General features: G+C 38.7%; 1 protein-coding gene across 1 annotated transcript in view; it reads left to right on the top strand.

Moving 5' to 3' along the window:
* Window positions 1–4075: 4075 nt before the first annotated feature.
* Window positions 4076–14480, top strand: part of ARHGAP42 (Rho GTPase activating protein 42) — a 338134-nt gene continuing 327729 nt past the window's right edge. The window contains exon 1 of the mRNA XM_043579877.1: window positions 4076–4859. Within this exon, the coding sequence (XP_043435812.1) occupies window positions 4706–4859 (154 nt within the window). The 5' untranslated portion in view covers window positions 4076–4705. The remainder of the gene's footprint in view (window positions 4860–14480) is intronic.

Genomic DNA, 14480 nt, shown 5'->3' with positions numbered 1-14480 from the left:
ATGTTAGGAGCACTGTGTAGACCGAAAAAACAAAAACAAACACAAAAACAAAACTTTTATCAAGGCAGAATAAATAATACCTGTTATGATGCTATGGAAGAATTTGATCTAAACTTTCCTCTACTAGCAGAAGACTATCTTAGAAATTTTCCTGATTCATAAATTTTTTTTAGTGTAAAATGGTTTTGAAAACAAATCTGATTCTTCTGTCTTCTTTGCTTCTCTTATTAATAACCGAATCATCTAAATGAAATATTCTAGATACAAAGGACAAATATCGTATGATATCACTTATATGAGATACCTACAGTAGTCCAATTCATAGAGAGAAAGTAGAATGGTGGTTACCAGGGATTGGGGGAGAGGGGTATGGGAAGTTGTTCTTTAATAGGTACAGAGTTTTAATTGGGGAAGATGAAAAAGTTCTGCAGATGGATGGTGGTGATGACAACACAAAAATGTGAATGCACTTAAATGTCACTGAATTGTTGTATACTTAAAAAATAGTTAAAATGGTAAATTTTATGTTATATATATTATGTATATAAAATAATATATATATATTGTGTATATATGTATATATATATATATATATATATATATATATAATCTGAAATGCGAATCATGTGTTTTATTCATCTGGGTTCAATATTGTTTTTCTAGATGTGATATTAAGTTCAAATAGAATTGCACAAAACCTACTTTCAAGGAGCATGCTTTGGGAAAAGATAACACATAGGTAGAAATGCAGGCAGTGACAGTGTCCCTGCCTTCTCACTGTAACAAAGGCTGAAGAGGATGTTTAATCTTTCTAGGTGTATTCGCTTTCAATTTAGTAACCTTTTACTAGGCCTGAATTTGGCCTCAGAATATATGAGTCTCAGAGGCCTAAATCTACAAAACAAATTAAAAAATACAGTATTCCTCTTCTTATCCATGGAAGATACATTTCAAGACCCCCATCGAATGCCTGAAACTGTGATAGTGCCAAACCCCATATATACTATGTTATTTCCAATACATACATTCCTATGATAAAGTTTAATTTATCAGTCAAGCACAGTAAAGAAAATTAACAAAAACAACTAATAACAAAATAGAAAAACTATAATAATTACTATAATAAAAGTTATATGGATGTGGTCTCTGTCTCCCCCCAAAATATTTTATTGTACTGTACTTCTTCTTCTTCTTCTTCTTCTTATAATGATGTGAAATGATAAAATGCTTTCCTGATGAGAAGAAGTGAGGTGAAGGATGACATAGCATTAGGTCACTCTTGACCTTCTGATGATATGTCAGAAAGAGAACCATCTGCTTCCATACTGCAGTTGGCCATGGGTAACTACAACTATGGAAAGGTAAGCTACAATTAAGGGGCAACTACTGTAATAATAACCCAACAGTAATACTTATTAAGTATATATCAAGCACCAGGATTAAGTGCCAGCCAGGATCTAGGTCAAGAAAAAAGTTATAGGCAGATTTACAAATATCATATATTAGCTTACTATCCCCAACTCACTATTTTGCTTTTTAAAATAAACAAAGCCCCATACATCCCATTTATTACAGAATTAAGAAAACTAACAGAGACACACCTCTGTGCCAGTAACCATGTCAAAGAGTATGTCAGCCAATAATATTTATGAAACTCACATGCCGCTGACAGGCCCACATACTGTGAAGTAGAAATTTTCAGAAAGGGTACATTTTGATCCATTAAAATTTCCTATGAAAAAAAGCTTGCAGGTATAGACACTCTTTGATTTAGAAAGTCTATTCTTTTAGAAAGAATCTAGTTCAATTATTATGGTGGGGGAAATAATACATAAAAACAACAGTTCAAAACTGATGATAAATTCACCTCAAAGCAAAACCATTTCTTTGCTTGGTTAATGTGGCATAAGAGAAAGCTTGACTAGCAAGTATAATTAAAGTATGAATCACAGGCATGAGTCATGAATAACCCTGAGAGCACCTATAGGGAAAAAAGTCCATTATAACCTACTAAATTTAGAGACTAAAGGATGAAGGGTAGGAGGAAAAATCTTAATTCCATGTAATGCAGTTATGGGCCTGAATGGAAACACTGATAATGGCATTGATGCATTATTGGTCCAGCATTTGTGTGAGGCTCTGTAACACAGCATATTATGCTTAATGTATAGGTACTCATTTTTGATGTTTTCTATTCCTAGAATTTCTTGAGGTCAGGTACTTTGCTTTGCTTTATTTGTTTTTCCATACAAATCACTTCTTGACTCAGATTCTACTAATGTAGATAGTTGGCATAAAACATGCAGCTACACACGTGAATGGGCAAATGATAACCCATATCTCAGAACTAGAATAAATGTGTCCTGACATATAAGACTTTTGAAAAAATGAAAAATGACATCCAATAATATATTAAATGCTACTTTTCAGACTGTTGATACATTTTAAAGAATCACAGAAATTTTATTTAATGAAAAACAGGAAGAGATTGTTATATTTTATCCTATTTCATATCTCAGCAGTTGGCATTGAATTTACTTGCTTGGATAAACAATATGGCAAAAGTTGAAAGAAAAATATTTGTTTGGCCTGACGTTTTTGTCTTTCAAGCTGTGTGATGAATATAAAATTGCCTCAGGTGAAAAACAGCCCCACTGCTTGGGCTACTCAATTAACTGACAAATGGCATTCTTGCCCACCATCTGACCCCACCTACCCAAAATGAGGAGTATTTAACTGACAGACATAGGTTAGACACTGGAGTTAAAATGGCTCTAGTGATGATTGGACATTCTGATAATATTTAGAGGTACAATGATACGAATATGGTTGGAAGGTTTTTAAGTCCAATTTCCTTGATCAGAAGAATTTATTTTATTTAAAAAATTTGTTTGAAGTTTATTTATTTATTTTGAGAAAGAGCTTGAGCAGGATAGGGGCAGAGAGAGAGGGAGAGAGAGAATTCAAATAGGCTCTGCACTCTCAGCACAGAGCCAGATGAGGGGCTTGAACTCAAGAACCTGTGAGATCATGACCTGAGCCAAAATCAAGAGTCCGGCATTTAACCCACCCAAGCACCCTTTTGGCTGAGAAGAATTTAAATCAAAGCCATCAAATACACTGTTTACATCATCTTATCCTAGTTTAACGTTTATGTACTATTTTTAATGTTCATGTGTACTTCTTTAAAGAAAATTGAAACTAAAAGTCTTGACAGTCTCTGAAACTTAATTGGGAAAAATGTAAAGTACATTAATGGAATTTTTCCCATGATCTGTAGAAGAGTTTTTTAAACAGATGGTTCAAATGTACAGAGCAATGAAAACACAGAAATTAAAAGCAGATTCTTAAGAAAAATAACAGAGTTCTCAGAAATACTATGGATGATGGCAGGACTGGATGTAAGGCAGTACTTTGTTTTGCTGTCAAGGTTTGGAGAGAACAGGAATTTATTAGGTGATCCTCTATCAGAGAAGGGGTAACTGACTCTTGGTAGGAATTTACTATTCATTTGGAATTCCAGCCAACTTCAACAATTTGAAAATCCTCATGCTTGTAGGATAATTCCATCCAGGTGCCAACAAAATATATAGTATTGTGATGTAAGTATTCTTCTATAAGTGGGAGCACTTCAGTCCAAGGTGCGTATCTGGGGGATGGGGATGGTCTAAAATCTTTCCACCTTCATAGCTACTTGGAAAAACAAGGAACATCCCAAGGCCTATGACCCTTTTCATTTTCAGTATAAAAAACTCTGACTTTCTTGGATCAAGGAAGTGAGCGGTGGGAAAGAGGTAGGAAAACTTTTCAATCTGGAATTTATACGTATTTAGTGGAAACGTGTGAAATAAAATCTAAACTAATGCTAAAAAGTACCATCTTCCAACCGGAGTTCAAAATGACTTCCCAAACTTCAAGGAAAGTTAAAGTTGGTTTCTCTCCCAGGCAATTTTAGGGTATGGGTGGTGAGAAAGACGGGTAGGGGAGGTACGTTGGGAGTTTGAGATCCTTTGGGGCGTGGAGAACCGCAAAGTGTTGCCATGAGCTAGTCAGCTCCAGGTGCCGGGGAGGAGACAGAGCTGACGCCCCTGGCGAAGGCGTGAGCGCAACTACGCCGTAGCCGCGCGCAGCTCAGGAGCCAAGTGCGGGCGGGTGGGTGGCGGCCGAGGGTGACTGGGAGAAGAGGCGGGGTGGCGCGGGGTGGGAGTGCGGCGGCTGGAGGAGGGTCTCCCAGCCCAGGCCGGATTTGCAAGCTCTCTGAGCCTGCGTCCGCCGAGGGGGAGGGCTTCCCTGGCCTGTCCAGAGTGGCTCAGAGCACAAACGACTGTCAAGAGAGTAGGAGAGTGGAGGTGCCGGAAGTGTGTGCTCGCCGTGGGATAACTTTCCTGCTCCGGCCGCGGCCCGGAGCCTCCGCCGCCTAGCTGTTCGCAGCGACGATGCGCTCTGATGACAACGACCTGAGCGGACCCGCGCCTCGGCCCACCGCCAGAGTCTGCACACTCCTCGCCGCAGGGGAAGAAGACTGAGCCCGGGAACCGGGTGCAAGGCGGCGCGGCGCTCGGGGCCCATTTCCTCTGCGCGGTCCCCTAGCGTTTGGCTTGTTCCCCGCGATCGTGCGTCCTCAGCGCCGGCCGCGGTCGCCGGCTGTTCCCGCCCTCACCGCCGGCCGGGACGTGCCCCGGCAGCCACTGGTAGCGTCTGTGCCATGGGGCTGCCTACTCTGGAGTTCAGCGATTCCTACTTGGACAGCCCAGATTTCAGGGAGCGCCTGCAGTGTCACGAGATTGAGCTGGAGCGAACCAACAAGTTCATTAAAGAGCTCATTAAGGACGGCTCTCTGCTCATTGGGGCGCTGAGGAGTAAGTGGATCGGGCAGGGGCGGATGGAGGGCGCGCAGGGATGTGGCGAGTCCCCGCGGGGTGCGGATTTGAGGGGTGGGATGGAGGACTGGGGCTTCTTTTGTTTGAATGGGTTTGGGACAAAAGCTGAAGAGCTCCCCTGCTGGTGGCCAACAAAGTTTGTTCTTAGGTGTTCTTTACTTAAGTAATGTCTACAGAGAAGGGGAAGTCCTCCACTGGACACAGGAGTGTATCTTGAGGAAAGTTGTTCAAAGTTATCTTTTTGTATAACGCTCCTGGAAAAATGTTGGAGACTATTGGTCCCTTTTTGTTTGTTTGTAATTTTATTATGCCTGATTTGAACACTTTTTCAAAAGTCCTGAAGGAGGGATTCAAGAGTTTGTCTTAAGGATAAAATGAAGGTAGTTTAGTGATATTCAAAGAAAATTATTGATTTCTTATGTGCATCAGTGGCTTTTCACTGGGCACAATCGATCACAGAATTTGCTTTTTAAAAAAATAGACATTTACAATTTTGTCATTAGGAGGATGATGGAGATGATCGAAGACAGCATGGCACCAGTGGATTTAGTCTCTACCAGTTTTTTTTGTTGCGTCTTAATTTTTGGTTTATATTGTAAATCTGATGTTGGTCGAGTCATTGGGGATGAGAGTTGATGGTTAAAGGTCAGCCAGAATTTCTGATTATTATATAAGTAAAAACTGCCCTTAGGGATTTTTCCCCACTTCCTTTTCCCAGCCGATTTTCTTTACTCCCTCCTGAATCTGCTGGTTTTCACTTTCAGTTACTAAGACCTAGGACAGTCTTAGTTTTAACTCCAGTTTCTCTTAGAGAAAATGAAGTGATGTAACTGATAAGGCTTAACTTGTACCTTTCCCAGGAAGTATTTGCATCTTAAAGGAAGCTTCTGAAGGTTTTAGCTACTGAAATGAAGCCCTGAATTATCTGGTCTCTGATGACTGGGTGAGTGAGGTATTTTCATAAGTTGGAGAGCTTTTAGAAGATCTAGCAATCCCCAGGACAAATGTAGGGGAACCATCATCGTGAATCAGTAACAACATGTTGGGGATGTGTGTGTGCCCAACACTGAGACATTAGCATCTGAGCTGTATTTTGAAGCATGTATTAATGGTAAGAATAGAGCTTAGCAAAATATCTTGAAATAAGGGTGCTCCCAAATCTTTTTAACCATCCCAAATGCCAAAACATTTACTTATCACTTGTGTTACTTAACTAGGGTAAAGAGGATATGTTTTATACCCACATTCATTCAATTTCTGAATTTGAGGCTGCTACTGGTAACAGTATTTACTGATCTGTGAAAAAAATAACTTATATGCAGTTCTTTCCATTCTGTACATACACAAATGTGAACTCACCTTCCTTCTGGTTTGCAAACTCTGGTTGAGGTTTCAGGACTGGCATCTTTGCATTTTAGCCTCTTCCGAAAGAGTTTCCCCATTTCCGAGTGCTAAGTGCCAAGCTGACTCTTGCTGGAGCTGCCAGGTGGTCTACAAGTGATATTTTCTCCTCATTTTGCTGGGGAGATCAATTTTAGTGTTTCAAAAATTGAAAACACTTCCATAGCTGTGATAAAAACTCTGAAATGCATGTTATTTTGCTAGTAATAGTATGTATTTTATTATGATTTTTTAATCTAGTCTTGCAAAAATCAGGTGATTCCTATCCTTAATAAGTTGGTTTTTCCATGTGTAAGTGAGGAAATCATGACAGTGTAAGCTCCTTGAACATGCAGAATCTGTCTTGTTCATTTGGTCATAAGCGCTTAAATATACAACCTGCCGTCTTTCTAGAATTCTTAGGTTTGTGATGAGAGTACATTTTTTAAATTAATATTTGGTTATTTATATCATTATGGAAGGAAGACATTTTATTCCTTGTTGAAATAATTCCCAGCATCAGCTGCAAATAGAGATTTGGAGCAGAGGAACTCTTGAAGTCACATGATGGCACTGCTTTTTTCCCACCAAGCCACCTTCTGTCCCTTGGAAGGATGCAGTGAGGCTAGGCTGCAGCTGCTAAGTGCCAGCTCTCCGAAGCTGCTCAGCTAGGGTAAGAGTGTGCCTACAGGACTTTGAAGCCTGCTTATAGTTCTATCCCAGATCCACCAAGAAGCCCTCCTTTCCCCAGTTCTGTCCCTTCTGACTGTTTTTCTTTTCTGCTCTAGGGAGCCTTCACCTTCCCTTTCAACTATGCCTTTCCATTCTCTGTACCTACTGTTTCAGTAAGTGTATCCGTTATCCACTTCAGTTTTATTTTTAGAACTTTGCTGTTATTTTCATTAATAATTAATGGTTTCTTAATATAGCCTTCCTGAGCTGACAGTCATCATCTAAGCATCTTCTATTATTTCTATCCTAGTTCATAGCTCTTCTGGTGAGAATTTTGGCATGGACTTTTGGCTAATACATATGTAACTGTTTCAGTAGGAGTCACAAATGCTTTTTTTTTTTTTTTAATTAAAAAAATGTTTATTTATTCTTGAGAGACAGACAGGGAGTGAGCAGGGGAAAGGCAGAGAGAGAGGTAGACACAGATTCCAAAGCAGGCTCCAGGTTCTGATCTATCAGCACAGAGCCAAACGTGGGGCTTGAACTCATGAACTGAGAGATCATGACCTAAGCCAAAGTTGGAGGCTTAACCGACTGAGCCACCCAGCTGCCCCAGGTAAGGAGTCTCATATGCTTTTTGATTTTTACTTCAGGATGTACCTTTTTTGAGAATTACATGAAGGGAAACTACAAAGGCAGTCTAGGCATGTTAGAAGGGGAGGCTGGTAGGTACCATTCAATGTCAATTACAGGAGTATTGTCAGTTACAGACCCCTAATAAAAGAATCTCAACAGGAGACAATCATCAGTTACAGACCCCAACAGGGAAAGATGTACACTGCATTTCCTACAAGAAATCTACTATCCCTGCAACTCATCCAATGAGAAAGCATCATCACTCTGAACTCATGCTTTTCTCCAATAGACAACAGACAACAGGGGTTCAGAACTTCTCCAACTTCTCCATAAAATAACATTCCTCTTCTCTGTTTTCTAGATTTACCTATGGTTTTGTGATAGCTTGCTTGTCCAGGATTGCATTTCTCTTACTTCCGAATAAACCCATTTTTGCTGGTAAAATAACTGGCAGTGTTATTTTTAAGGTTAATAGTTTCTTTAGTAGAGTATTTGGAAGGGTCCTTATAAAGAAAGGAAAACCTTGCTTGACTACATGATTTCAGTTTTAAATAACATAAGTAAGATACTTAACATTCTTAAAATAAATTATTGCTTTTCATATTCACATCCACTTTAAGAAAATGGATGACAGCTAATTAAGTGGATTAACCTAGACCTGAATTTAAATTCTAGTGCTGTCAGGGGCACCTGGGTGACACAGTTGGTTAAGTGTCTGACTCTTGATCTTGCCTCAGGTCATGATCTCATGGTTTGTGGGTTTGAGCCCCACATCAGGCTCTGTGCTGATGGTGTGGAGCCTGCTTGGGATTCTGTCTCTCCCTCTCTCTCTGCTCCTCCCCCACTTGTGTGTGCTCTCTCTCTCTTTCTCTCTCTCTCTCAAAATAAACTTAAAAAAAAGAAAAAAATAAATTCTGGTGCTGTCAAATGCTGTGTGATAATTGGCAAGTAACTTAACCTCTCTGAGTCCTGCCTTTCCTATATAGTGAAGGAAGATCTATAAATATCTTACCACTAGAATTATTTGTTCGTTTTGTTATATGTCATACAGACATTTGGTGAGCAATACTTGAGAATATTTGATACTGGAGAATTGGGTTTTAGTTCATGCTGTGACTCAAAATCCTCCACCCTTTTCATCAAATGTTATTCTATGAACTTTGTTCCTTTAACAGGTATCAGCCTCAAAATTTGAGCTGTGAAATCATAGGCTATTTTTGCTTATTGATTTTCTTCTTTTAAAGATCATATTCAAAGGGTCACCTCAAAATGGCTTTCTCATAAATTCCCCCTTTAATTTATACTTTATAATTTTAGATATTTATGTGAGCTTTGTCCTTGCAAAAATAGACTTCCCCTCCTCCCAAAAACAGAAAAGAGAAAAAAAAAGGATAGACAGAAATAGAATTGTATTCATTTAATTGAATTATTGGGTGGGGAGTATATGAACATTCTTTCCTCCACTTGCCCTGTGGCATCTTGGGGCCTTCCCTTCTTTCTTTTTTCTTTCTCTCTCTCTTTTTTTATTTCAGTTTTTAATTTTGATTCCAGTATAGTTAACGTATAGTGTTAGTTTCAGGTGTACAATATAGTGATTCAACAATTCGATACATTACTCACTGCTCATTGTGAGAAGAGTACTCTTTAATCCCCATCACTTGTTTCACACATGCCCCTTCCCCCCTCTGGTAACCATCAGTTTATTCTCTCTAGTTAAGAGTCTGTTTCTTGTTTTTTTTCTCTCTCTCTCTCTTTAATGTGGTGTACATAATGGAATATTACTAAGCAACAAAAAAGAATGAAATCTTGCCATTTGCAACAACATGGTTGGAGCTAGAGGATATAATGCAAAGTGAACTAAATCAGAGAAAGACAGATATATGATTCCACCCATGTGGAATTTAAGGATCAAAACAAACAATTTAAGAAACAAACTTATTACCAGTGCTTCCTTTCATTGCCTTAAGGTGGAATTGTCCAGGTATCTTCTCTGCATTTTGGATGTTTCTCAAACTTCTATGTCTAGGCTTCTTTTACAGGGAAGAAAAGTTAGTGGACTCTAATATTAGAGTCAGTTATTTATTATGGTAGTTATATATAAGCACAAAACTAATTCTAATGCTTATTCATACAATCTTAAAAGCAAATCAATTTATGAATTAAATAAAATAATGTGAAACCAATAAAAAAGCTTGTCAACTACATTTAATTAATCTAATGGTTGATGATGATTTACTGAAATGAAATTTCCCCTTGTATAAAAATTGCTGATAATGTCTTGTATGTTGACAATTCATTTTCTCTTTGCTTTTCCCAGTTGAAACTGCAGTTCTTAAAACTGCTTGCCCAGATGATGGCCTCCTCTCTATCACGAACTATTTATTTAGTGGTCGTATTGCCTCTGTTCCTAAGGAGTAGTGCCTGACACTAGTGATGCATGACACAAATAAGAAGGGCACCTATTTGAGTGGTAGAGGTTGATTGCTCCTAAGTTTAGATATAAAATATGCAGTTAAGGAAAACATTAGGGCATGAGCAAGAGGGAAGCACACAATTTTTGGTGTTTATTGCCCTCTGTGTTCCCAGACCCCAGTTTGAAGTACGCTGCTATGGTACACTTGTGATCTGGGGATTAAGTAGTTGTTTACCAGGGATGCAAAGGCTACCTTGAGACTGTGAAAAGGGTGAGGGATACCTGCCTTCTGCTTGTTGTGTGTCTCAAACTCACCTTAGCCTGGTTTCACTTGTTTCTTCACTATTTTGTGTGTATGTTCTGGGCCCACCTTACTACTAGAGTTTTTGGTGACACAGGGAAGGGGTTAAAAGGAAAAAGACAAGTTTAAGAAGTTTGAGACTTTATATAGTTATGTGCTGTTTATTTGGTCATCCTTCAGCTTTTAGTAAAAATTGCTATTGTTTGGCCATTTTTTGTATTTAAACTTGTACCTAGGTTTTATTTAGTACCTAGTACCTAGGTTCCATTTATGAATGGAACTTATTGCTGATTCTTGTTTACCCTGCAAGAGCTCCTTCACTGCTGCGGCTTTCACTAAGGTTGTTTTGCTTGTTTAGCTGGGCAGTCTAACCAAAGGTATGGATGTATAATTACTTCAACCATTCATTTGGTTCTTAAGCCATTAGAATTAGAGTTAAATGATCAGAAGTAACTGTATCTTTCAAATGAACTGTAATTAATTTTAAGAACTGGTAGATTAGGAATGTGGTGCTTTCAGGTTCTGCTTCAGAGATGTTGCAAGTAAAAGCAGTTACACTTGTGTGAATTTAAATGGCAGCCTTGGTGCTTATCAAAGTGGAAGTAATTTGGGCTGGCTGAGTAATTCCATTTACTTCTCTTATGATGCTCAACATGAACTTAATGGGTACCCATTTACATTGTCTTTATTTCCCTTGGATTTCCTTTTTCAGCAGGTAGTAATTGAGGGGCTGTCTTGTTTGAGGCCACAGAATCAGTTAGTGGGAGAATGGCTTAGCAGTAACCACCTTTACACTGCCATCTCTGACGGTTATGATCAAGGTACCCTGGGAGTATAGAAAGCTGAGCTAACCACTAAAATGTTAAGTCACTGAAAAGCTGCTTTAACAAACATCCTTTGAATTATTAACTTAAAAGCACAATGTTTATTGGGTTGTGATATGTTAGCATTACTCAAATAAAAAAATAATACAGCTTACATTCAGTATTGCTTTGGGCTGACTGCAATTTTAAGTAATGAATACATAGAAAATGGCAGATATTTTATTTAGATTTATGAAGAGAAAGATTAAAAAATTTAGACCATTAAGCCATGTTTGGTAAATATTCAACAATGAAATATTTATTATGGACAGGTAAGAAAGGGTTGAGGAAAGGGGGTTTATTTTGTCTTGAATCTCTTTCATGAAAATTGTTTCTTGCCAGAGCTGTGATTGCCGCCTCTTTTGGCCCCAGCCATCCCTGCTGTCTGGATGGTAATTTCCACTCATTTCAGCCTTCTAAGCAGGTGTCATCCCCTCTGTAGTTCCACCTGCCACCCACCAGTTTCAGCTGGCAGCTGGGCCAGCCTCCCTTTTTCCTCCAGCCTGCTGAACCTCTGCCCAGGATCTAATAATCCTTACAGTGTGTCCCAGTTGATTTGGCTTCATCAGCCGAGGACTTGCTACCTGTTTCTTGCTGACTTTCATCCTGAAAATTAAAACCATTTGCTAAGAACCTGGCTGTCTAGTTCATGGAATCTGTGCTTCATCTTTTGCAGCTGCCATACTCTGAGTTGTAATGGCTGGGCTTAGTATAAGTGTAGAAATTTACATATTTTTTAATCGTAATAGCCCTTGAAAGCAAAGGAAAAGGGGCAGGATGAAAGCAGGACAGTCATTACAAATATAATTATATTAATAGTTTTGTCTTTGGCCAGGTGAATTTATTTATTTATATGTTTATTTATTTTTGAGATAGAGACAGAGAGGGAGTGGGGGAGGGGCAGAGGGAGAGTAAGAGAGAGGATCCAAAGCAGGCTCTGTGCTGACAGCAGAGCTGGATGTGGGGCTCAAACTCACTAACCGTGAGATCATGACCTGAGCCAAAGTCAGACGTTTAATCCACTGTGCCACCCAGGCGCCCCTGGCCAGGTGAATTTAAATTTTGGCCTGGATATTTCTGGTAATGTGGATCCTTCTCTGTAAGATTACATCTAATGGGGATACTTGGTTAATCAGAGTTTGTCATAGTTCATATCTGCAGTATTCTGTTTTATTACCAAGAATCCAATTGCAACACAGAAGAAAGCATTACCACAAAGCACATGTGTGTATCTCTCAGTGAGGACTGTGATTTGCTTCAGAAAAAACAAATTGTGGAACAGTAAGGTGGCTTATAGTGGCTGATAATCTGCCAGTTTTTTTCAGCATTTTTCCTTTCTTGCAGAGGTATGCATGCATAAAAGAAAAATAAAGTACTAATTTTCCTAGGACTTTTAATTTTCCATTTGAGAGTAATTCTTTTAATTGTAATTTTTTGTGGAATCTGTTGAGAAAAGTCTAAAAATAAGACTGATGAAATCTTTGTACATTATTTTATATTAATTATTAAGACTTTTCAGTTCCAATATTTAGATTCTATGATAAAGGTCTGTTCCTAATGGCATTTTAAAAATATCAAAACATGACATTTTGTGTGTTGTTGGTTTATCTGACGTGGGTGAATATTAGCTACAATGGGCAATGCTTTATATTTTGTGAAGGATGGGGAAGCATCCTGGATTGGTTCTCAATGTCAGGTGGTATTTAAAAAAATCGGAAAAAATGCTGCACATGTATAACCTTGCTACATTAGTAGAGTTCTCCATGAACCTTGGCTTTACTCTGGGAAAAAGTTGGTAGACACACTATGACCCCTTTCATTTGGAAGTCAGACAGATTTCTCAGTAGCGGAATTTCTTTGTTTCCTCACACAAATCTAAAAAGCCATACTGCCTGCTTGTTTATGAAAGTCATGCCAAATAGTATTCCCTTGTGTGTAAACACATAATTGGAGCTTATCCAGATGAAAGACCCAGCTTCAGTTTTCTCTTCGGTATACAGTAAAAGTGGTGATTTAATTTAGAAAACTGGTATATGTTTGTGTGTGGAGGAGAGTGATAAGCTGCTAATAGAAGTGAGTATTCAGTATGTATATTATCCCTTTCCAAATGGAAGCTGTGTAAATTGATTTTACTTTGCCTTGGTGAGAATTTTCTCTTCTTCATTTAATTTCCTTATTTCTCACAACGTCTGAATGAACGATGTGGCCCAAAAAAGGGGACGGTGGGGTGGTGGTAGTGGTGAGAGAGGTAAACAAGGGGAAGCAAATTTAAAATTGGTTGAGAAAAGAATTTAAATATTATGGTTTTGTAACTTCTGTTGGGCCTTGTGTATCTCATATGAAAAAGTTACTATGTGACATTAGAGAATCAAAGGAATAAGAAGGTAGCCTTCCAACTGTTGTAAAAGTTGGGTTGTGCAAAATTTGAGGGAGATAGTTCCCATTAAAAACTGTCAACAAAAGAGATAATAGGGGGTGACTTTTCTAGGGCCGTACTATTTGCAGAAGATGTGGAAAAGCTGTGTACTTATGAAAAAAATGATGTCAACATAGGAAGTAATAGGGAGGGACTTTTCAAGGCTTGTGTTGACTGCTTGTCAATCCTGGTTTTCTTTAGGTGACCCTTTCTAACATCACTAATTATTACTTCCTCTGGATCCCAGCGCCATTACTGCACCATTTTTCTTAGTATGTGATGTTGCTGAATTCATCTTCCTTTTTTAGTTTATTTCCTGTATCCTTCTCTTAAATGTTGATAGTATACAAAGATTCCTTCTTAGCCCTTTTACTGTTTGCTTTCCTTGAGTGATTAACATGTCCTCCTGGGCTCTAGCCCTAACCTCATTTTCCTGAGCTCTGGACCTGATTTTTACCAGCATATCACCACATGGATGTACTTCAGGGACCTCAGACTCAATGGTGTGTCAAAACAATTTCTTTCTTGCTCTCCACCTTGTTCTCTTTGTGTTCTCATTTCTTCATTTATAGCCTCATCCACCTGGTCATCTCATAAAGGAACATCTGAGTCCTTCTAACTCTTCCTGTTTCCTTCTCCAGTTTTTCAACTCCAGTTTTTCACTCTTGCCAGATTAGGGCATTTAGTTAGTCCTGTAATTTTGTGTCCCCAGATACTGTAAATTAGATTTTCTCTGCCTATGTTTGGAAATAACACTTTTTTTTTTTTTTTAGTTTAAAACAATAGACATTTATACTCTCATAGTTCTGGAGGCCAGAAGTCCAAAATCAAGGTGTCAGCAGGGCTGTGCTCTAGGGGATGATTTTTCCTTGCCTCCTCTAGCTTTGGGTGTTGCCAGTACAAGATGTTCCTTGGCTTG

Source organism: Prionailurus bengalensis, chromosome D1, assembly GCF_016509475.1.
Source record: "Prionailurus bengalensis isolate Pbe53 chromosome D1, Fcat_Pben_1.1_paternal_pri, whole genome shotgun sequence".
Classification (NCBI taxonomy): domain Eukaryota; kingdom Metazoa; phylum Chordata; class Mammalia; order Carnivora; family Felidae; genus Prionailurus; species Prionailurus bengalensis.
Note: the sequence above shows the minus strand (reverse complement) of the source record. Positions and strands in the feature narration are given on the sequence as shown.